Source organism: Micropterus dolomieu, linkage group LG23 (assembly GCF_021292245.1).
Source record: "Micropterus dolomieu isolate WLL.071019.BEF.003 ecotype Adirondacks linkage group LG23, ASM2129224v1, whole genome shotgun sequence".
NCBI classification, from domain to species: domain Eukaryota; kingdom Metazoa; phylum Chordata; class Actinopteri; order Centrarchiformes; family Centrarchidae; genus Micropterus; species Micropterus dolomieu.
The window spans coordinates 30,905,331-30,927,944 of NC_060172.1; the positions used below are offsets into that span (position 1 = coordinate 30,905,331).

At 40.3% G+C, this 22,614-nt stretch overlaps 2 protein-coding genes across 2 annotated transcripts in view; one reads left to right on the forward strand and one right to left on the reverse strand.

The window, feature by feature from the left end:
• map6a (microtubule-associated protein 6a) overlaps positions 1 to 7,795 on the reverse strand; it is a 22,324-nt gene extending 14,529 nt beyond the window's left edge. The window contains exon 1 of the mRNA XM_046040676.1: positions 7,059 to 7,795. Coding sequence (XP_045896632.1) covers positions 7,059 to 7,777 — 719 coding nt within the window. The 5' untranslated portion in view covers positions 7,778 to 7,795. The remainder of the gene's footprint in view (positions 1 to 7,058) is intronic.
• Positions 7,796 to 8,045: 250 nt separating this feature from the next.
• mogat2 (monoacylglycerol O-acyltransferase 2) lies at positions 8,046 to 20,557 on the forward strand. Its single transcript, XM_046040829.1, has 7 exons — positions 8,046 to 8,116; positions 9,758 to 9,891; positions 11,053 to 11,231; positions 16,703 to 16,907; positions 17,091 to 17,265; positions 17,563 to 17,762; positions 19,769 to 20,557. Exons 1-7 carry the CDS (start codon positions 8,046 to 8,048, stop codon positions 19,921 to 19,923), a joined length of 1,119 nt encoding a protein of 372 aa, XP_045896785.1. The 3' UTR covers positions 19,924 to 20,557.
• Positions 20,558 to 22,614: the final 2,057 nt, after the last annotated feature.

A 22,614-nucleotide genomic window follows, 5' to 3' on the forward strand; every position in this document is an offset into this window, starting at 1 on the left:
TATCAGTTTGACACATTTAAGAAATTACATTAGTGGTATCCTTGCCATTACTCAGCAATGACATGGAATTAATTTATAATAATAATAATAATGATAATAAATTGTATTTATAGAGCACTTATCAAACAAAAGTACATGTACATGTGTTCACAGACACACAAAGAGAAAGATTAAATGATTAATTGCTTCCAAATTCCAAAAGGGATTTCTTTCAATATGCTTCATATTTTGTGACAGGTAACCAGTAGATAACCAGGATTTCTGTTTTATTAGAATTGAGCTGAAGAACATATATTGACATCATCAGCCAGGCAGTCCTGTAGCGAACTCCGCATATTGAGGTCAGTGGGCTTAACAGGGAGGTACAACTGTGTGTCATCTGCACAACAATTAAAAAAGAAATACCATCACCCAAGGACAGCATTTATAGGAAGAACAAAATTGGTCCAAGAATTGAATCTTGAGGGACACCATAATCGATATGGAAAAAATTCTGCATGAAGTTATTAATAGACACATAGGATGAGAAACAGTTCAATGCAGTACCATTCATGGCATGATTTCATGCTCAACTGTGTCAAACGTAGTACTTAGGTCTAGCAGCACCAGAATCAAACACATGCCTGCGATGACATTCACTCTGAGAAGGGCTGTGTGCATGCTGTGATAATGACAAAAACCAGACTGAAACTCAAAGATACCATTGTTTTCCCCAGCAGCAAGAAGCTGCTTTGATACACTTCTTCGAGAATCTTAGAAATAAAAGGCAGTTTAGAGATCGGACGCTAATTACCTAGGAGGGTATAGGATCAAGCCCAGGTTTCTCTAGGACAGGTTGGACACATGCAGTTTTAAAGTAATCTGGGCCGCAAGTGGACAGGGAGCTGTCAGCAGAGGCACAAGCAGAGGCTGTGTAAAAAAAAACTGATCAACTGCCTTTACAAGGAATCTGGGGTGAAATTGCATGTTCTTGCATCTTTCACCATCCTATTATAAAGGAGTAATAACTCTTTCATAGCCACAAAGTGGAACTGGAGACCTGATATCTTTCATCTACATTCTGCTTTTCTACAATTCGGTGTGCAGATTCAGCTCCAAAGTTGAGGAACACAGAGAATTAAACAAATTGTCCAAATCATTGGTGTAGGACAAATCAAGAAACACTGAACAGAGTACAGAATTTAGAGGCACTATGCTCTTTAAAGAAACGAGTATGCTTAAAGTGGGGCAGGATGCCAGACTCATGTTGTTGAAAATTAAAAGAATAAAAAAATTTGGGAGCTGTTTTGGGGGGTGGGGTGGGGGTGGGGGTGTAAATAACAGCAAATGTGACTGGGAGTGGGCCACCAAGTTTAAACATGGTGTACTTTATATATATTATATAAATAAATGTTTTGAAAAGAAAAGAACCATCTTTAACAATCTATGCTGGGTTACGTTGAAAGTACAGCTGGGGCTTTGGCCTGGGTCTTAAATTGCTGTCATGAATGTGTCCAGGTGGAGACATGTGATGTAAATAGTCAATCACGTGGGGAGGGCAGGACACCGTGCTGCAGGTTAGCCAGCAGCATGCGACCACCTGCTGTGTTTGGATACAGACAGCTGCATTGTGGGCCACTCATGGTATTAACTGCTAGAGATTCACGTCTGACAGTGTTTTGATAACAGGAAGTTGCCCTTTTATCTGCTACCGATGCTATGCTAACCTTGGCGGTTATAGCAGTAAACTTAATTAAAAAATACTCTGTGGGTCATTTTTTTAACAGAAAAGATACAGCACAACTTTAATTTTTTTAAACAGATAGATTGTGCACATTAACAAGGTCAAGGTTTATTTTGCCATGGAATAAACATGAATTAACAGAAGCTGCTTGAGTAATGTATTGTAATGTAGCTCAGTAAATCTCCCGGAGACTGCTGTCATTAGAGCCGGCCTCTCCATCTTGCTGCAGCTTGTTATTCACTGTTTATGTGAATGAAAATTTAAAATTAAGATCTAAAAATTGCACTCTAATCACACAAATCACTGATATAAAAACGATTTATAACATAAGCATAGAGTATGATAACAATATCTTAAATGCGTTTAAAAAAAAAAAAGAAAAAAGCTGTTGTCAGCTGGATCTGAACCACCAGCGGTCCAAAGCTTCTGTAGTAACGTTAACATTAATGTTAGAGGTGTAAAGACCAAATCCCCCCCGGAGCACAAAGCTTCCAGTCAGGGTACAATCAGCATTAGGACGGTTAGTTGCATGGCTAACTGAGAAGCTGACATAGTAGCACTAGCAGCTTCTGTTAGCAGTGGTTAGATGCTAAAGTATAACCAGTAACATATAAACTCAGTGCATCGGAAAAAGTAGAGGCAGAGCAGCAGGAGGACATCAGAGGGAAAACCGGACAGTATTTTCTCCTCAACTCTCCTCTCCTGTGCTTGTGGAAGTTGGCCAATCAGAAGCAAGTGGGGTTTCAGGGAGGGGGGCCTTAAAGCAAGCGGAAAACTGACCCGAACGTGAAGTCCCTTAAACCTGCATTCTATCGAACGGCCAGCAGGGGGCGACTCTTCTGGTTGCAAAAAGAAGTCCAGCTCCATTAGAAATAATGGTAAAATGACCCTACTTCTCAGCTGATTTACTACCTCAGTAAACACAGTTTATGGTTTCAGTCGCTAGTTTCAAGTCTTCTTCAATACAACTTGATGTTCATTTAGTAAATTACGGAACCATTTAGAGGAAAACAGACCATAAAGCAGAGTATTCAGGGCAGGATTATCTATGATTGATAAGTTGTTACCATGGTGACCTGTCAATCAGGCCAGAGTGACTCGTACCCACAGCACTGTGTAAATTTAACCAGCACCGTTGAAAAAGCTTACATTGCATCTCATTCAAGATGACGGCGGCTGACTTTCGCCGACTTGATAGTCTAATGTGAGCTGCAGGGGCAGTCAAGTCAGACACATTCTACCTGCAGCGGCTTACTGTGAGCTGAGATCAATGACTGATCTCGCGGCATTTGCAAAGACAAATACTGCGAGACCAGGCAATAGTGTGGTTCCAACTTGGTGCAGTCGTGGAAAAGCAACTGCGGCCGCCGGACTCAGCGCCTGCAGCTGCGAGGTTTAAATGTCATGTGACATGGTGACGTTTTGCAGCGCCGGCGAAAGTTGGACACAATTTCTAACCAGCATGCCTTGTTTTAAGTCCACACACGGCCATTAGCTCCACCGTCTCGTCCAAATATGGTCACGTCTGGGGCCACTGGTTGCAAAAACTCAACATGGCGGCGCCCTATCGGTCAAACACGAGGCTTCGAAACGGCAGTCCACAAACCAACGGGCAACGTCACGATGGTTACGTCCACTTCTTATATACAGTCTATGCCTTGAGGCAGAAGCTAAGACCAGGGGCGATTCTAGGATCAGACCTATAGGGGTGCTCAGGCCCTAATGAGAATGTAACATGCATACAATGCCTTGCAAAAGTGTTCACTAATTGGTGGAGAGAATAAGTAGGCCTACTAGAGAGGAGCTGGTGCAGACTTTGTGTTGAAAAGTGGTGGGGACATAAGGGCTCAGATAAGGGGCGTGATGATACGTTTGGGTCATTAAAACGTGACAATGCACGAGAACAAGGCAAGAAGATTTGTAGCACTATTTAGATTAAATATTTGATGTTGACATATATGTGCAGGGGGCCTGGAGGTCCTCCCCCAGAAGACTTTGAGCATTAAACTCGTAATTTCCTGCATTCTGTATATGAAGGAAAACTGTATTGAATTACATGTTTTCATATTGTGCTAAACAACCTTTCATTAGGTGAAACATTAGAAACTGAAAAATGCCAGTATTTAGGGACATTAAACCTGTTTAATGTAAGAAAAGCCATATGAAACTGTAGGTTAATTGGTTGTCCTTTCTCTTGCTTCTCCAAAATCTAACGTTAACTAAAATTCTAAAAAAAATTATTTTCAGAAAATAATAATAAATTATTGTATTATTTTTAGGGGTGCTTAGTGCGCCCCTGTCTAAAACTGATTGTTCAGAAAGAGGGTGAAAAGAGGTGCTAAAGCAGTGGACAGTATGAGAAATATAACGTGTTTTTTTCAACATTAAAACATGCAAGTATATTTTCTAGTAGAAACCCTAAATACAAGTATGAACCTGAAAAAGTCCCTTTAAACCTTTAAAGTCAAATGTAAAGTGAAACACTGTCCAGTGATATATCAACATTGGAAAAATATTGTTGAGAATATGATTTAATTGATTTTAACAATATCAACCAGCCCTAATTGAGGGATCAGCTTTTGGTTGTTGTGTGCAGTGAGAGTCCTGTATGATTACTCAGTCACAAAAACAGATATCAAGAAAGCCAAAACATACTTTAACACATTTCTTGTTAGTGCATGTGTTTGTGTAACTGTGTGCACACCATCCACGGTATTAACCCACAGTTGACCTGCTTCGAGTCTCTGCTGCAGAGGAAGATAGAGAGTTGACAGGGCTTCTGCTTGTCACAGTGCAGCCATTTCATGCCATGTGGGGGGAAAGAGCCCTGGGCTGCACCCTGCTGACTGCTCACCAACAAAGCAAGGCACCAAACAGCTGTAAGACTCACTCCACTGAACTCACACAGCGCCTTTCACCTCTGCCAGCCAAATCACACTTCAGCCTTGGGTTCCTGTATCTGCCCAGATCTGCACTCTGTGACAACGCTGAGCCAAAAAATAAAAACCTGCATCCTTTATCTGAACACTAGGGCTGAACGATTTGGGGAAAAAAATCTAATTGCGATTAAGATTTTTTTTGACAGAAGCCACGTCAAGCAGCACAGAGCAGAGTAACCAGGCAGGAAGTCAGACACGGAACAGCATAGAGCATCCGGTCAATTTTCAAAATAAAACACCCTTTGCAGACTCCCAACGGTACATCAACAATAAACACAATTAACACAGACAAAAAAACTAACAATTTAACTGGATAGCCTACATAACACTGGTAGAAGCACAAAAATCAACTACAACTGAACAAATAAGCAAAATCTGAACAAGTTAGCAAAATCAGACAGGCAAAACACTCTCATTCTGAAATGCTCCATGTGGATATGTAAAGGTGCTTTCAGACCAAAAGCGAGTGTTGGGGGCGGTGCGTTTACATACAAAGTCAATGCAAAGATGCGATTTCCTGTTGGGTGGCAACGTGAAGGCCTTCACGTGAGTTGAAAATTTTCAACTGGAGCGAGAAAGTTGCATGACGCTGAGTCGCGATAGCCTAACAGCATTGAGATTAACCGGATGTCACCAACGGCTTCAGAGCGTTGTGTGGAGAGGGCCAGGCAGAGCGGGGGTTGAAACGCCGCTGGCCAGCAGAGAGCTGCTAAACTTGGGGGAGAAGTCAAAACAGAGCAGTGCTGCAGCTTTTGGACAAATAAACACCTGTAGTTGGACTGGATTCTGCTCTGACAACTACGCTGTTTACTCGCAGGGGGAAAGTTGATTTATCTTCACTCGAGCTTCTCAGCAGCTAGTTTCAGTGCACATCTGGCTCCACTGTTGTTTTTAGCGTCGTTTGGCACCCAGAGCTCTGTTGTACTACTACTTCATGTTTAAAAAACGGACAAAACTGGACATTAACTTACTTGGAGAAAAGAAAGCGAGGAAGATGAACTTCCTGGTGAGTTCAGAAAATATGTGTCTTGTGGTTCAGCTGGCGCTATTGTCCCACGTTTTCCTCCAGTTTCGTTTTTTGTTGTAAAATGTACACGCCCTGTGCTCTGACTGGTGAGTAGGACTGTAACAGGAGGCGCATGGCGCTTGAGACTGGCGAGCAAATCTGTCACTGCATGACTGTTTAAAATGGGTCAGATGTGCTGTATAATTAACCTTCATTTTAATTTCTGTCTCCACGATTAGCTAATCGTGTTCTTTCAAATTTCAATTTCGATTTGAAAACCATTAATCGTTCAGCCCTAGTGAACACTGAATCAAATGAAAGGTTTCAGAGATTGTAATATTTAATATAAATGCTGAGATATAACTCTTTAAGGTAAGACAAAATTCCACTAAAACCTAGATTACAGCAACAGACAACAATGAAGGCTCAATGGATCTCATATTCGTACAGACTGTGACATGCGTGACTTAATGCTCATCCATCCACCAGTCCCTTTCATCCGCTGTAACATTACATAATAGGACAGAGTGATCAGCCTCAAAGACCTAAACATGTTTGGCAACAACTCCACCATGACCTTTTCATTGAATTACCTTCTGCAGGGAAAATAAAAGTTCACTGCTCTGCAATGTTTTCACATGTTTCAAGAAAACAGTCTTTCAATTAGTTTGCAAAAATTAGGTGACAAATTATCCCCCATTTCATTTTGTAAAGATTTTATTCCAGGCAAAGGTTGTCCTGACACCTCCAATTAATAAGGGGATGTGAGAAAATAATTCAAGGGGAAGGGGATTCAGAAAAGGGGGAGTATTTTTTCTTTTTGCAGAAGGAGTTTTTTGGATGCTGGTAGTTTTGCACCTTAACAGAAAGCAGAACTACAATGAAGTAAAACGAGGTGTGACATGACAGTTACAGCTCCTGGTTCAAAAGTAAAGAATAGCTGGCACATGGTGCATCATTCTGTTGAGTGTGCAATAATTAATGCCAATTCCACTTTTATTGTGGTGTTTATCTGTTAGCTAAATGCGAAAATTATTATTCCTTTTAACAAATTAAGGTTTAAAATGGAGTAAAACATCTTAAATTCTTTGCACACTTTTGTTTATGAATGGCAGAATTAACTATATACAAGTCATAGTGTTAAATATTGAACATATTGTTGAGGGTGTTGCAGTTTGAAAGGAAAATATGAATAATGCTGGAGAGGCCTATAAGTTAAGTTCAGCTCCCCTCCCCACCACAATCATTTCCATTCTGTCCCTAAACATTTTCACCTTCCAACAGATTAATTGCTTGTGTTTTCTGATAAAATGTATACAGTAGCCTATAAAACCGACTCTCAATATTGACTCCCAGCTGTAGGCACCATATGGACAGGTGTATAACTCACTTGTATGAGCTGCCGCCTGTAATCTCCTCTTTGATCTGCCTGTTCACTGCGTCCGCCGCCGCCCTCCCTCTGCCCTCTCCTTCCACCTTCAGGACAACTTTCTTCTGTCCCTCCTGTTTACTGGACTTCTTTTTCCTTTCCTGCCCCTGCAGGAGGTCTTTCTCCTGCACCTTGTCGGCAATAGCGCTCTTCTCCACGCCGCTTTCCGCATCCGCCAGCGCCGCGTGCTTCTTCGCGTGCCTGGACCTGTCCGGTGCCCGGTCTTCACCGGCGGAGGTGGTTGGAGGCGGTTTGGGTATCCAGGGATGGTCGTGCCTTTTCGGGATCGGCCAGGGCTTGAAGTCCTTCTGGTACTGGGTCTCGCTGTTGAACGGCGTTTCCGGTCCGTGGTACTCGTTCTTGGGTTTACAGCTCGGTTCGGGTCGCACTCTCCAGTGCTTATAGTCCTCGCGCATCACCGAGCTGCACACGCGCTCCTCGGAGACGCACCTTCGCGGCGCGCGTTCCGCTGTCGTGGTGCGGCTTTCTGCGCGAGACGGCTGCGTTTGTATGGCGACCCGGGCCTGGGAAGGGTGGAGCGGCGGCTGCAGCTGGATGTGCTGCATCTCCGACGCGTCCGTGTACTTGGTGAAGACCAAAGGCACCGCAATGTCAGCCTTGTCCAGCTCCTTCCAGAAGCGGGCCATGCAGCACGCCCTGCTGATACAGGGCCACGCCATGGTGAGCTTTCGAGAGCTCCACTACAATACAACCTGCACCGGTTCCAAAATGCAAAAAAAAAAAGAAAAAAGATATTTCTCTCCTCCGGTGGGCCTTGTATTAAAGAAACAAGATGTCCGTGTGTCGGGACGGCTGCAGTAGGCTACTGTTGGCGTTAGATGCGATTATTATCCATTGTGTTTCTAAACTACACAGGTTTGAACGAGTTTAATTAAAACTAACCGTACAGACGTTTGCTCTGCTTCCCCCTGTGCCCGCTCTGTCCCTATGTCTTGCTACATCACTCCACGGCTGGGCACCGCAAGGAAAAACAGCCCCGCCCGCCTGCTCAGCATCCCGTAGACACAACTGGGGCCGCCGAGGAGGAAAATAAAAGTCAAGTCAGAGAGAATATCAATGACTTCCGGTTTCAACTGCAGCTTAAACGCCGTGCTGAGTCATTTAAGGAACGCCCGGAAAGAAAACAAATCAGATAGAAAGAGTTGAAGAGGAGCTATTAGGCTATAGGCTGGTACCACACGCTCTTCATGTCGCACATCTGTAGCCATAAACACTCAAGGGGGTCTGCTGCTTTGATTCTGAAACTTGATAATTGGTTTCCGATTTAAGGCTGATGAACACGGTGAGCTTGACTTAAACGATGTGTTGTTACGCACAAAGCTTATCTCAACATTTGGATATTAATTAAAACAAAACAATGTAACCTAAATAAAATGAATGAGAAATATGATGATACCAGATTGATTAACATTAACATTCACTATTGTACATAAAGATTCATTAATATAAAGTATTTTTATGTGTAAGGAAGTAATGCAGTAGGCTACATATCCTATGTAAAATATGGCTTATCAATGCCATAAAAAGGTCTGTTAAATGTAAGCAGATTCATGCAAAATTGCCTTTGTGACAAAACATGCATTATTGGCAGACTGTGTCCACAACTAGCAGAATATATGAATAATGCCAACTCATTACACCCCGAGGGGCCTGTTTCACATCTACACTACAATTTCTAAGACATCTGAAAGACAGGCACATTATCTAAATAGGTGTTTATAATGAAGGCTGACAGCCCATTTTTAGAAGCAATAATAAATAACTATGCTTTAAGGCATGACGTTTTCCTTTTCTTTAACTGCATTTACTTTTTTGTCAGTGGGTGCAGGTAAAGCATTGACTGTCTAGCTTAATATTCAAGATCAAAGTGTTAATGAGGTAATTAAGAGATACACCCTGAATAAATCAATAATTTATGAAGCTGTAATGAAAGGGCCAAACAAAATGGAATGGCACTCAAACCTATTGGCCCTGGCAAATGTCAATCGAACAGAAGCTAATGGGGGAAACTGATACAAAGATAAAAGATACACAAAGACAATGGAGAGAGGGAATGTCTAAGGTTTGTGAGTGTCTGTTGTTGTGTCTGTGTTGATTAGTGATGCCAGGCGTGGGTGGCTCCTCCACTATCTCCTGTTATTATTGTTTTTTCTTCATCGACACCTTGGATAACCTTTACACACACACCTTGATTGTTGGCTGTGCATTTTCCAATCATTTCCCACAGCCCTGATAATAACGCCTTGTGATAAGAAATGTGTTACACCTCTGCAAATGACCTTTGTCACTGTCTGTATCTGTACCCAGAGATGCACTTATGTGGTTGCTCAACCAGATGGGGCTGCCTTTACAACTTTATAGACCAACATATTACAGTTATAGTTAACCACTACCCGCCTTCCATGCAGTGCAAGGAAAAAACCTATTAAAGCAACATGAAAAGACCTTAAAAAGACATTCCCCTTCATTGACTGGATTGTAGCAGCTCCTTTCTTGCAGGGTCAAAAGTCAGATGTGACGGATTGACAAATCAAACCCTATATATTCAGTTTCTGAGATAAGACTTAGTAGGAGGTGATTGTGGAGAGGTGAGAAGGGCAGACTTTGGACCCACTTCACTTGGCCTTCTTCACGACCAGCTGCAGTGCCACCACTTGTCTGTCCCCTCTTGTGGAAAACATGAAGGTTGATTTTGCCCCCTTGGACATGCCGTTGGACAGGAGACTGCAGACAGCTGCGGTGCTGCAGTGGGTCTTCTCCTTCCTTGGCCTGGGTGAGTGTGCATGTTGTGCATCCACTGGAAACGATGGAAGTAAAATTCTACAGCCATTTTTCATTTCTTTACAGTAGGCATTCATATACATTAGCCTAGCTGCTCTTGGGTAAATTGTAAGTGAACGCAGGACTTACTTACAGAGAACTCTTGTGACAAGTGACATAAACTGCTGGATTACCAGGAGAGAGAGCGGAGCTGACATGAGCAGAGTGCAGTCCACAGCTGCACACAGTTTGCCCTATCAACTGACCCCAGATTACACTATGTTTTTTTTTATATGTTGGAACCCAACTTGATGTGTCCACTTTTTGTAGTTGTACAGATGTTGTATATCAGTGGTACCTTTTTCCCCCCCTGGCATACACCCAAAGCCATGTCACGTTCCACATTTTTTCTTTTGTCTGAGGCTGCACAAAAAGTGCACCCTGTGGCCACCTTTACATGGGTGTTATTTGACACTATTAATAATATAAAAGTGGAGATTGTTAATTTTTTTTCTTTTTACACAAGACATAGTGATAATGGAATTTTGTTCATTAGGTTTGGTCAAATTTGTAATACTACCACTTGGCAGAAGCTTTGGAACCGTTTCTCCATTTATGTCTACCTCTCTATCTACCTGCTTGCTTGTTGACTGCTTTCTGTTAATAAACCTAACTTCATAAACGTAGCAGCTGGTGTTCTGGTGTTACAGTGCAACTGAATGTAGTTGGTGAAGGTCGGCAGCAGTAACAGTTAGCATTAATCAGCAGTAATCAGTTACAGCCAAACAACATAAGACAGATAACACAACATGTATGCCACAAAATCAGAAGAAAAATGGAATGCTATCATAAAACCACAAATAACGTGTCTAACACAATGATGTAAAAGATTTTGAAAGACGTTTGGCAACTGAACACTGATGACTGTGTGCGTCCAATGAAACCACTGATACCTACACATTCCTCCACAGCAAGGGTCTATTTGCTGTCTCCTGCAGAAATCAATGCTATTAATGCAGAGCAGACATCTCCCATTCATTAAGTGGCTAATTCCAACCATGCACATTATCTTCAATTTACATTTGTTATTGTATCAGAATGGATGGTTATATAATGCACTTGTTTACAGTATGCTCTTGCTGCTGCTCACTACACACGTTCTTCCTCTCCTCAGCACCCAGCTGCATCTTCCTGTTCTTTTACCTGCTGTTCACTCGCTTCTGGCTGATCAGTGTGCTGTACGCTGTCTGGTGGTTCTTTGACTATGACACTCCTGCACGTGGCGGCCGCAGGGTGCCCCTTTTGTGCGGCCTCAGACTTTGGGAATACATGAGGGATTACTTCCCCATCAAGGTGAGAGGCAGCTTTCAGAAATAAATAGAAATAAAATATTATACTCATGAACGACAAGGATAAGGCTGCACGCAAGCTTATATTGTCATTATTAGATTATATTAATTAAAAGAAAAATACGTTGCTGCTCAAGTTGTTGATAGATGAGTAGATTGATACCACTCCCATGTCTGGTAAACATGAAGCTGTAGACAGTTTAGCTGAGCATACAGACTGGAAGTAGGTGTTAACAGCTAGCCTGGTTCTGTTACTGTTACAGTTTTTACAGTATTAATAATACGGGTTATGTTGGACTGATTGGTCTTAGTAACAAGAAACTTTCTAAGGTTGCCTTGCAACCTCGGGTGACAGACCATTCCAGGAAGTCATAGCTTTTGCAAAAAAAACCAAAAGTCTATTCTGCTTTCTTCTAATCACTGGTAAAGCGGATCTTTCTAATAACCTCATAAATTTGTAACATAAAGCTTTTATGTGTTCTCTGTAAGCGGGGCATCACTTCAGCAACAATTAAGTTAAAGGACCATCACTTTGTCTAATGATCTGTGGGGGGGGGGGGACTTCTCTCCTGCCTGCATGTGCCTGCTCCGCTCTGTCACTCTGTTTAGACACTACTGTACTGTATTTGGAATAAGTATCATTTAAAAAACACAATCACAAACAGCAGTGATGCTGTTTCTATATAAATAAATACTTTTCCCAAAATGTCAAACTATTCCTTTAATCTTGTAGATCAGTGTCCTCCTAGTGATTTTTCAAACCTTGGCATCTGTACTTCAGATAAATTAGCACTGGTTTGATGTGACATTACAAATATTTTAAACTGGCCCTAATGCCACCGAGGTTTGATTGTTCATTACAAGCTTCTCTCTTGTAGCCTGTTGTGTCCCTCTTGTGGTCATGCATGAGTAGTGCATATATATAACTTAAGGTAACCTCGATCACTAGGTTTTGATCAAGACAAACTCAATATTTTATGTCAAATCCAACAGCATTATACCATTTGTTTTAGTCATGAAAAATAACTGGAAAGCAACTTTCTTCAGGCAAACAGAGTTTAAAATTTGCTTTCAAAAAGAATATAATGTCAGAATCTTAAACTGATATGAGATATTCAGGCTCATTTCTGTTATGAGTTAACCTTTATACCCTTAAAGAATAACACAGTAATACATATTGTCCCGTTTAGTTGAACTATCAGAACTAATCAGAATCTGTTTTATTTTATAGCAGAGGATAAAATTCAGTAAAAGCTGGGAAACATCTGAGATTAGAATTCTCCATTTTAAAATATAGATGATACAGAAATGTCTTTGATTTAAATATTAATTCTACTACTGCTAGCCTACTACTACTTTCACCTTCATACTTTCTGTGTGTTTAAAAAATTACTCCTGAAAACAAACATGTTCTTGATACTGTTTCTACTTTTTTCTTCCTAAGATAAATACAGTCCTTTCCAAGACTAAAAACTTCCCTGTTTGCCCTGATCTCACATATCCACCTCAAAGTGAATCATTTCCACTATCATCTGACTCTATGCCACATTAAGTCTAATACAAGGAGTCAATGTAAGCGGTAAGAAGCAGTGTCCTTTTAGAGACCCTAATTAGTTTCATGGGTGTCTTTTCCCACCATACCTAATTACACCATCAGACTAAAATTTAACCAGCTGATGTGTGCTCACTGGGTTTTTAAGAGGACACATTCAGACAGAATGACGAATTATGTAGCTAAAGGACTAACAGAGCATGTCTGCCAAGGCTCTACGGTCCTCTACTCAAGTTATTTTAATGATATTAAATGTTAAGACATTTTCAAGTTGTTTCAGTCTGGATCTGCAGCAGAATACACATTGAGATTAATTAATTACCATTAATTTGGAGAAAACCCACATCCAGAGAATATCAGGGCTTTACACAAGCAGGAACTGTATAAAATGTGGTATAGGTAAGTGAAAAAGAAATGTTATTTTTCAGATTTTATGTACCAAAATTGTAGAAATAGAAAATGTTGGAGCAGCAGTGGTAAAATTTGGCATACCATCTGTTTAGACAGAAATGGGCTGGTCTGTACTTGAAATGCCACTCCACTTAAGAAAGTGCAGTTCAGGAGATAATAGTGAAAAAACCCACAATGTTATAGTGGGAAATCCTCAAAAAACTAAACAAAACACAGATTTACATCTGGATCCATCACTAAAAAGTAAATCATTGTTCTTTAGGCTTTTGGTGTACCATATTTTATTGACTTAAACCAAAGTCCTTGGCAGGGAGAATAGCGATACAAATTATATGGTGGTGACACAACTCTGGAGGAGGACTTTTTAAAATTTTGGATGAAAAAGTCAAAGTAAAAATAGAATCAAAGTGATATAAGTAATATAAAATTCCCTCTTTCAAGCTGCCTATTTGTCCTTGAGAAAGCATGGCTCCCTGAGAACAGTGAAATACTAATCTCACACACAGATACAAAAAGAGAGGGAAGCAGATAGCTTGCTGCTGCAAAACAAACTACAGCACATGACTAGCGACTCTTTACTCTTGACAGTGACCTTTAATACCTCACTATCTCCTCCCTGCCCGCTGTGGGCTAGTGGAGCACACAAACAATGCTCCACATGAGAGATATTTTATCTAGTATGTTACAGTCGATTATCTAGAACTATTATTTCAGACACTACAGAGAAATATTACTCAATTTCCAAGGATTGATTACATGCCCAGTGGCTTGTCTAATGCTACATCACTTTACCTGCCAAAAAGAAAAATCATCTGTGTCATATGTAAACATTAAAGCATTTCTTTGGAGTTCCTACCCAGTGACAAACAAATGGACTATGACACTATTCTAGATGTGTTTGTAAAGATGCGTTCCAGGCAACTCCGAACTTGGTAATTACTAACCTCCAACTAGAAAAAAAAACATGGAACACCACTTGAAGTCAGAAAAAATATGTACCCTGACTTCACAAGAAACAGCTGAATGATGTCACACAGCAATGGTAGCTCCCATGGAAGCATACACTGTAAATTGTTCACCTTAAACTAAAAGGCAACATAAAGTATATTAGCTTGTATTAAATTATACATACAATCACACATTAAAACCTGTTCTGCATGTACATTGATGTAGAATCTGAATAGAAGGTGTCTGGAACGCAGCATAAGTCCACACCAGGAGAGTTCATTTTGTGGGAGGAAATAAGAGGTGTGGAGCATGCTGATTGACTTGTAGTCTTAATTATGGTAATATCAATCAGTGTGCTCCAGTCCTTTTTTTTCCTCCTGGAGGTTTGCTATCCTCAAACTGAGAAACGCCTGTTCAGCTGCATACTGCTGGAACATTTAAAGCCCTGAATCTTATCGCCTGAATAAATGAACCAAGGAACCTCAAATCAATACTTCCTAGGTCAAAATATTATTTATTTTGTATTCGGGGAATGAACACACTAACAAACATATAAAGTATTTAAGGGGAGTTTGACAAGGAGGAAGTCTCTCTTTGTTTTGTTGCTGCTTGATTTTTATCCTTTTTCAAAATTCTAACAATGTTAAGTGAAATGCTAATTTGGTGCGGTAATGGTTTACTATTTGAAATAATTGTGCAACAAATGAATTGAAACACACAACGTTGACACACAACAAATTTCAATGTATATACAGTACAGTGCATAGATGTGGTACAGGAACAACAGAGCATACAATACTCCTCTGTCCTTAAACCGTTGAGTTGAATGTGAACTCCCCCAACAAAACCCTAGCAGGGAAAAAATAGATGGAACCTAAAGTAGAGCAAGAGAGGAGGGATCCCTCTCCCAGGACTGATAGACATGCAAAAAAATATATAATTATGATGACAAAATGTAAAGTACTTTTTAGGCAGGTGTGAAAAAAATTGCTGTAAAGTAAGAATGTTTAAAAAAATTGACATGTTAATCGAATATATTTATCAATTAACAAAACAAAAATCTAAATAAAATCAATATTTGGTGGGACCACCCTCTGCCTTCAGGGATTCAGTTGGCAGGTGTATGATTAAGCAATTATACCAAACAGGTGCTAATGTTCACCAATTCAATATGTAGATTAAAATACAATCATTAACTGAAACATCTGCCACGCCTGCCTAAAAAATTTGCACAGTATTATAGATTGTAAAAGATAAGTGAAGAGGATGGATCCAGGAGGACAAGTGTCACCCGTTAAGTAAGCTCTGAGCCGCACCATCTTCTCTCCACCACAGAGACCTGGAAAGAGGTCAGGCCACATGAACACAGAAGATGACACCGTTCCCATAGAGAGGAGAAACACAGGAGAGAGAGAGAGGCCGGTGGCTGATATGAAAAGCTTGCAGCCTGCTTGTTGAATTCTCGTTGGCAGGATAAAGATGGACTACAAGTTCTAGTGTTAATAGATTAATTGTGCTGAGACCGGCCTACCGGAAGTAAAGTGGTAGGCCAGGTCCATGGCCTGAAAGGAAGGAATGATAATAATTTTGGTTTTGCAGTAGAGGTGCAGTGAGGCCCCTGTGACTGACATAAATATAACATTATAAGATTGTTCGACATTGTGTGTATGATAAGTCATTGTGTACTTATTGTACTGTTGTAGCTGCTCGAATACGAGTTAGTTGTTAGGCAGTTTAGCCCACTGCTTCCTACCCTAGATGTTGGGCCCCTCCGCTCTCTTGAAAGGGTCACCAGATAAATCTGAGGGGTTGTGAGATGATTATTAAAACAGGAGGGAAGAAACAAACAAACTTCTGCAACACAAATGTTTGCTTTTTTTGTGAAATACTGAATTATTTGACCTCTCTCAGCCTCAAACCGTTGTTTAAATAAAACAATCTAAGACTTTAGAATAACTCTTTGGTGAAACTGCTAACTCATAGATGAGAAATGTAACACAAGGCCCCAACATGATGGTGCTTTTTAAGGGGTCACATGCCAAAGAGGTTGGTCATAATAACCTGAAAAGTAACCAGTAACTATACATGTCAGATAAATGTAAAGGAGTGAAAATACTATTCCCTCTGAAATGTAGTCAAGTATAAGGATAAAGTAGCATAAAATGGAAGCACTCAAGTAAATGTCCAAGTACCTAAAATTGTACTTGAGTACAGTACTTGAGTAAATGTACAACTGAGGGTATTGTGTGGGTAAGAGGGCAGTTTACAGTAGGCTGGTTCTAAATGCTTTCAGACACTTTGAGGAGGCCACAGACAGGAGGGATGGTAGAGGGTCAGAGGGTTGCCAGTGTTGAAACTGGGATATTGAGGCACATGTTTGGGTTGCAGCCAGCTGGGCCACCACGGTGCAACACTGTCAGCTCTTTTAGGAGAAATCGGATGATCCAAAATAAAATATTCTCCATGATTAATCTCCACGATTATGGATCCTTATTCAGACACAGAAATGGACCGACATTAATGCTGTCATTTGCACAACGTTCTTTTCTTTCCTTCCCCCCAAGTTGGTGAAGACAGCTGACTTGGACCCCAGGCACAACTACGTCCTGGGCTTCCATCCCCATGGCGTGCTAGTGGCAGGAGCCTTTACCAACTTCTGCACCTATGCCACAGGCTTCAAACAACTGTTTCCCGGCCTCACCAGCTACCTGCTCATGTTGCCCGTTTGGTTCAGAGCCCCATTCTTCAGAGACTACATCATGTGTGCAGGTGTGGGCCAGAAACCTTAATCATACTCAATCGGAATGGCCATTCAACTGTCTCTTTAAATCAGCTGAGTATACTGTCAAAGTAAAGCTGTATTTTTTATCATCAGGTGTATAACTATACAGTATTTTATTCAATTTATTTTGATCGTTGTATATCATTTTGATTTCTTCTTATTTTCTGCAGGTCTGATTCCTTCAGACAAAGAGAGCGCCAGCTATCAGCTCCGCCGAAAGGGTGGTGGTAATGCTGTTGTAATAGCAGTCGGTGGGGCCCCAGAGGCCCTTGATGCCCACCCTGGGAGCTACAATGTACTCTTGGCCAAGAAGAAAGGCTTCATCAAAATGGCCATGGAGCACGGGTAAGAGCAGAGAGGCCTGCGGGAATGAGGAATGTTAAATACAGCTAATTTTCCAAGGTCTTATGGCTTATTGAAAGGTTTATTGTTGATCTATTCATTTTAGGTTTCTTGCGGCATGAGCGTGGCCTCTTGAAACAGAGGCTTATTCATGTCCCTCACAGGGAATTTCCTGGGAAATCACATAGGCCGTTACGAGATCAATTTAGATTGAAAGAACTTATGTAAAACAAGAGGATTTCAACTACTGGATGATATTAGTTAATCAGTTAAACAACATTTTTCTTAAATCTTTTTTAGTGCTCATCTGGTGCCAGTCTTCTCCTTTGGCGAGAATGAATTGTTTGAACAAGTGAAAAACCCAAGAGGAACCTGGCTTCGTTGGATACAGGAACGGCTGCAAAGCATCATGGGTATCTCGTTGCCTCTCTTCCACGGACGTGGCATTTTCCAGTACTCCTTTGGTCTCATACCCTACAGAAAACCCATCAACACAGTAGGTGAGTAAACAGCTTTGCTCTGGGTTCTGCAGAGAACCTTTTTATGTTCCATGAGTTTCATCTGGAACCCACAAAGGGGGTTCTACCAAGCACATTTTCATATTCCATGGGTTCATCTGGAACCTACCCAAGGTGTTCTACCGAATACGCTTTTATATTCCAAGGGTTCATGTAGAAACCACCCAGGGGTTTATTGTATATTGCAGTCATCCATCATTTTAACAATCTAGCTTACAATTGCCAATGTTTAAATTCAGAAAACATTCAAACTAGTGTTAACGAGTAAAACATCTGAGCCATCTTCAAACAAATTCACGCAAGTTCCAATGAAAGCAGAAGGACTATGTGCACATAGTAATGGTGACAGAGGAAAAGACTGAATGAGCCTGTCCTCAAACTCCTATATTAATATGTGTCCACTGGCACACAGTCAGGTGAAAGTGAGGGAACCCCACAAAGTTTATTTATTTATTTATTTATTTATGTTATTGTTTCTTACCTTTTCATCTTTTCTCCATTTCCTTCCTTGCGCACCTGAAGGCTCAGACCTTTTCACTATCATATAAAATATGAAAATAGATCCTGACATCTGTTCAGCAGTGTCAGTAAGTCTAGCAGTCTCTGGCAGTCTCTGGGGCACGCTGTCTGTGATGCTAATCAAATGGTAATCCTCCACTTCAGTGTGCACAGTACACAACAAGTGCAGGCCAGTTGTGAGACACAAAGGAACAGGGGTGCAAAGGGTATTTCTTTCTTTCTTGCCTTGCCTTCTGAGGGCGACCAGCGCGGGGACAACTAGAAACTGGCGCTTCAGGCGACCGGCTCCATGGTCTATGCCTTTTAGCCAGCCCTGGATGAGGATCTTTTACCATCCATGCTGTCAACAATCCTTGAAGAACCTAACAACCTTGAAGTTAGTTGTTCAGGAAGAATCCTTTTGAAACCATAATTTGAAAGAATAAAGTAAAGTACCCGCAGAAGGTTACAGTATACAATTAGCTTCTTCCTGCACTGTTAGCTTTAATCTGTAGTTTCTGTGCTATTACTGTAAACATCAAATGCATAGATCAAACAAAGGATGCAATGCTTTAGACTCTGCCTGGCACTCAAAAACTGAGCTATATTATCTATGCATAGGTTTTTCCCAACCAACTGTTGACTTTGGCAGAAACATCTAATATCACTGAGATAGCAAAGAGAGTTTCAGTAACTGTGAGAAAATATTTGTCAAATGAAGTGGTGGTTAGAATATTAAAAATCTTTACTCAAGTACAAGTAGAATTACTCTCATAAAACAAGTAAACGTATAAAATGACCTGGTCAATAAAGCAAGCCAGGTCTCAAGTCTCTTTTCTGAGTAAGTGTTTATCTCATGCTAAGCATCAGGTTACTGTGGGTATTTCTGCATATTTCAGGGAAATGTACTTTGCTTTGCATGTTGATTATCTCCAATTTATTTCTGTTAAATACAATTATTTTACTTTATTTATTTTAATCTACATAAAGGTATTGCTAAGATTGATCAATTTGAAAATTGATAATATCACACTGGCTAGCTGCCAAGCCGAGTATCATTGCCTGTATGTGTAGCCAACCAAACCACTTGCTTTGATATGAAGGGCACTGCATGTGATTTGCCTTCTCCAACAGCTCAGGCACCCAATACAAAATGATTATTCCTAAAGCATCTATGAACATTATCTAGACAATGTTAAGAATTACTGTGGCAATAACACAAGAGCAGCGTACTGTTGAATGGAGCAGGGTAAGCTAACATATAAATCTGTTTCATCAGCGATATTCTATTTATTTACATATAGCCTGTCTGCTAAAGCCATACTTGATAGTCAACTTGAGAGTCAATGATAGACCACCGCCTTCTGGTTGGCATGCAGCCCTAATGCCATCATGTTTTAAATAAACAGACCTCTGGGAGAAGCAAACAGACTATTTTGCAAATCATAAAGTACATTGACTCTGTTCTTCACCTTGTCACCTCTCTGCAGTTGGACGGCCAATTAGGGTGGAGAGGAATGAGAAGCCAACGGCCGAGGAACTTGATGCTCTCCACCAGCTGTACATGGATGAACTCAGCAATCTATTTGAGGAACACAAAGGCAACTATGGAGTGGATAAGGACACACACCTGAACTTTGTGTAAAGTAGACTGATGGAGTGGATTAAAATGCCTATTTATTTGTTAACCCCTTAACACCGATTGTCGCAAATTCGCATCACACCTCTTCCTTTCAGACTGCAGCTGAGATGGCGTATGTATTTCCCCAATGCCTGTTTGCGCACATTCAATACATACCTGGGAACCGTTTGCAAGCACTGGTTTCTCGTTTATGCCTGTTGTCACTAATTTGCATCATACCTATTTTGTATTTTTTGAAGGGGTGAAGCTGTGGTGCTGCGAGCTCAGATAAATGTACCCTTTGATTGGCTCTGTAAGCCTGACTTTGCTCTCTCTCTCTCTGTTAATTAAATATGAATATTGTTGTTGGTAATAATTATACTGGTTCTGCAACAAGACACACTGCTGTTTCTGATAAGCTCGGAATCAACTACTGTGTAAAAGAAAATCAAACACAATGCAAATGTTTATGTGTCCACCGAAAGCTGGCTCTTCATTCAGACTGCTGTCACTTTTCAGAGCTGTGTAAGAAATTGTTCAGCTGGATCGCCCAGTTGTGGCATCTGTCTGGGGTTATGGATTTTGTGCAACATCTTACACTTTCTCAAACAGTCATAGAGTTGAATTTGGGTTACAACATCATTTGGGGCGACTGTCATAAAACACCAGTAATTTCATGATTTGGTATCTTTCCAAATGCAATAAACAGAGAAAATAAAAATCTTATATACACCATTCAACTGATTTTCTTTTGTTTCTTTTATATCGAGACATTAAAGGAATAGTTCCACATTTCAGTGGCAGAAGCATACAATTTTGAGATACACTTCTACTTTACTTGAGTGTCAACATTTTCTGCTACTTCATACTTCTACTCCACAACATTGAGAAAGCTTCTCATTATGTTGAGGTACAAGTTAGATGTATTTATCATTTTACAACACAGGGTTGTGTGATGAGATTAAGTTGTTGTTACCCTTATTATACTCACAAAAAAAGGTTATATACAAAATTATTTTGAGATACTAAGTCATTATTTCGAGAAAGTTTCTCATTATAATGACTTACGGGAGTGAGTGTCTGAACTGGTAAGATCTCAATACTTTTTAAACATGTGAAACAACATGGTAAAACACAAATAATATGTTTTTTGCTCCTAAATTCTTACATTTATTTCAATTACTAAGATGTGCATTCCCATCAAGTTTGATGTGAAATGAGTAATGGACGTGAACTAAACTGGGGTTGAGGGTGGTTTTGGTTATATGTAGATCAAACACGCTCAATAAAAATGAATACGTGTCTCACTTATTGTTTTATTGGTTCTAAATTCCACATTAAACGTTGAGTGCCTGGTTTTGGTTCCCAAATGATAAGACAGTCTGTGAACATTGGCACACTTTTTATATGAGATTGCAGGATCCTGATATTTCCAAATGAAATGATTTGCAGATTGGACAAGGATCCTGACCCTGATCCTTTCAACACAGTCTAGACAAGATTTGTGGGGGGGGGGGGGGGGGGGGGGGGGGGGATTAATATGCTGACTAACATAAAAACTTGCAGAAGTACTGTGATGCAAAAAAGACTATATAGTAACTAAGGAAATATTATATTTAAGAATTAAAAAGCAAGCACTAAAATGTTGACAGAGATAGAATTAATGTGACTCTACGGTCTTTAATTGTAATCTGAACAGACCTATTACATTCATACATTTCATATTCTGCAGAGCTGCAATCACATGACAAGACGGATGCAATGAGCAGGCTTTGTGTTTCAGAAGAAGAAGGAGGAGAATTACTTTATTAACCCTTGTTGGGGAAAATTCACACACACACACACTGGGCCTGAAATACTTACATGCGCACTCTTCACACAGTCAGCGAAACAGAAGTGTATGTGGACAAAACTGTGAATCATTTTTCATTGCTTTCACACAAAATTCATTCAATGACCACTTTCTCCAAAATCCATGAACTCTTTTCCCATTACTACTTCACCACCTGCAAAACATTAAATACCTGCAGCACATTTTTCAAATGCTAACACACGGTGTCCAAAACTGTTCAAAACAAAATGTTTGGAAATTTCCTGCATTTGTATCTGTAGCTGGACAGATACAGTATATATAGAAAATCTTTGCAGAACATTCACATCCATTTTAATGTTTTAGAGAAATATGTGTGATGTTTTGAATGCGGTTTTACTGTAAAACTGCAAGCTGAGTGTAAAGAATTGTATTTTAGCAGAACTCGTTCAAGGGGATGGTACATCAATTACAGACTGTGGTCATTGGGTCTCAGGTACCAGTGTTAACTATGTAAACAACTGGAAAAAAAGTGCATTGCAGCACTGAAATGTCAGGAACTTCTTTTTTTCACAAGTAAATTACTGATTGCATTTCTGATTCATTCTTGTAACATATACTATAGTACAGTCAATAAAGTGAAAATATGTTACAGGTTTCTTCCATTTTTTTCCAGTCACTTTGGTACATTTGCAAAACTATTTGTATTGGTAAACTATGACTAAACTTTTGATGACAATGATTGAAAATGCACAAGGCTGTACTTTTTCTGTATGGCATAGATCAGTCTCGACAGTACAGAGTTACAGTAAACATTGCAAGAGACTGGACAGGATTCACGGTTACACTTTTACTGTATGCACTGTAATTTGTTGACACCATGTCATTGTGATGCAGAAAATAAA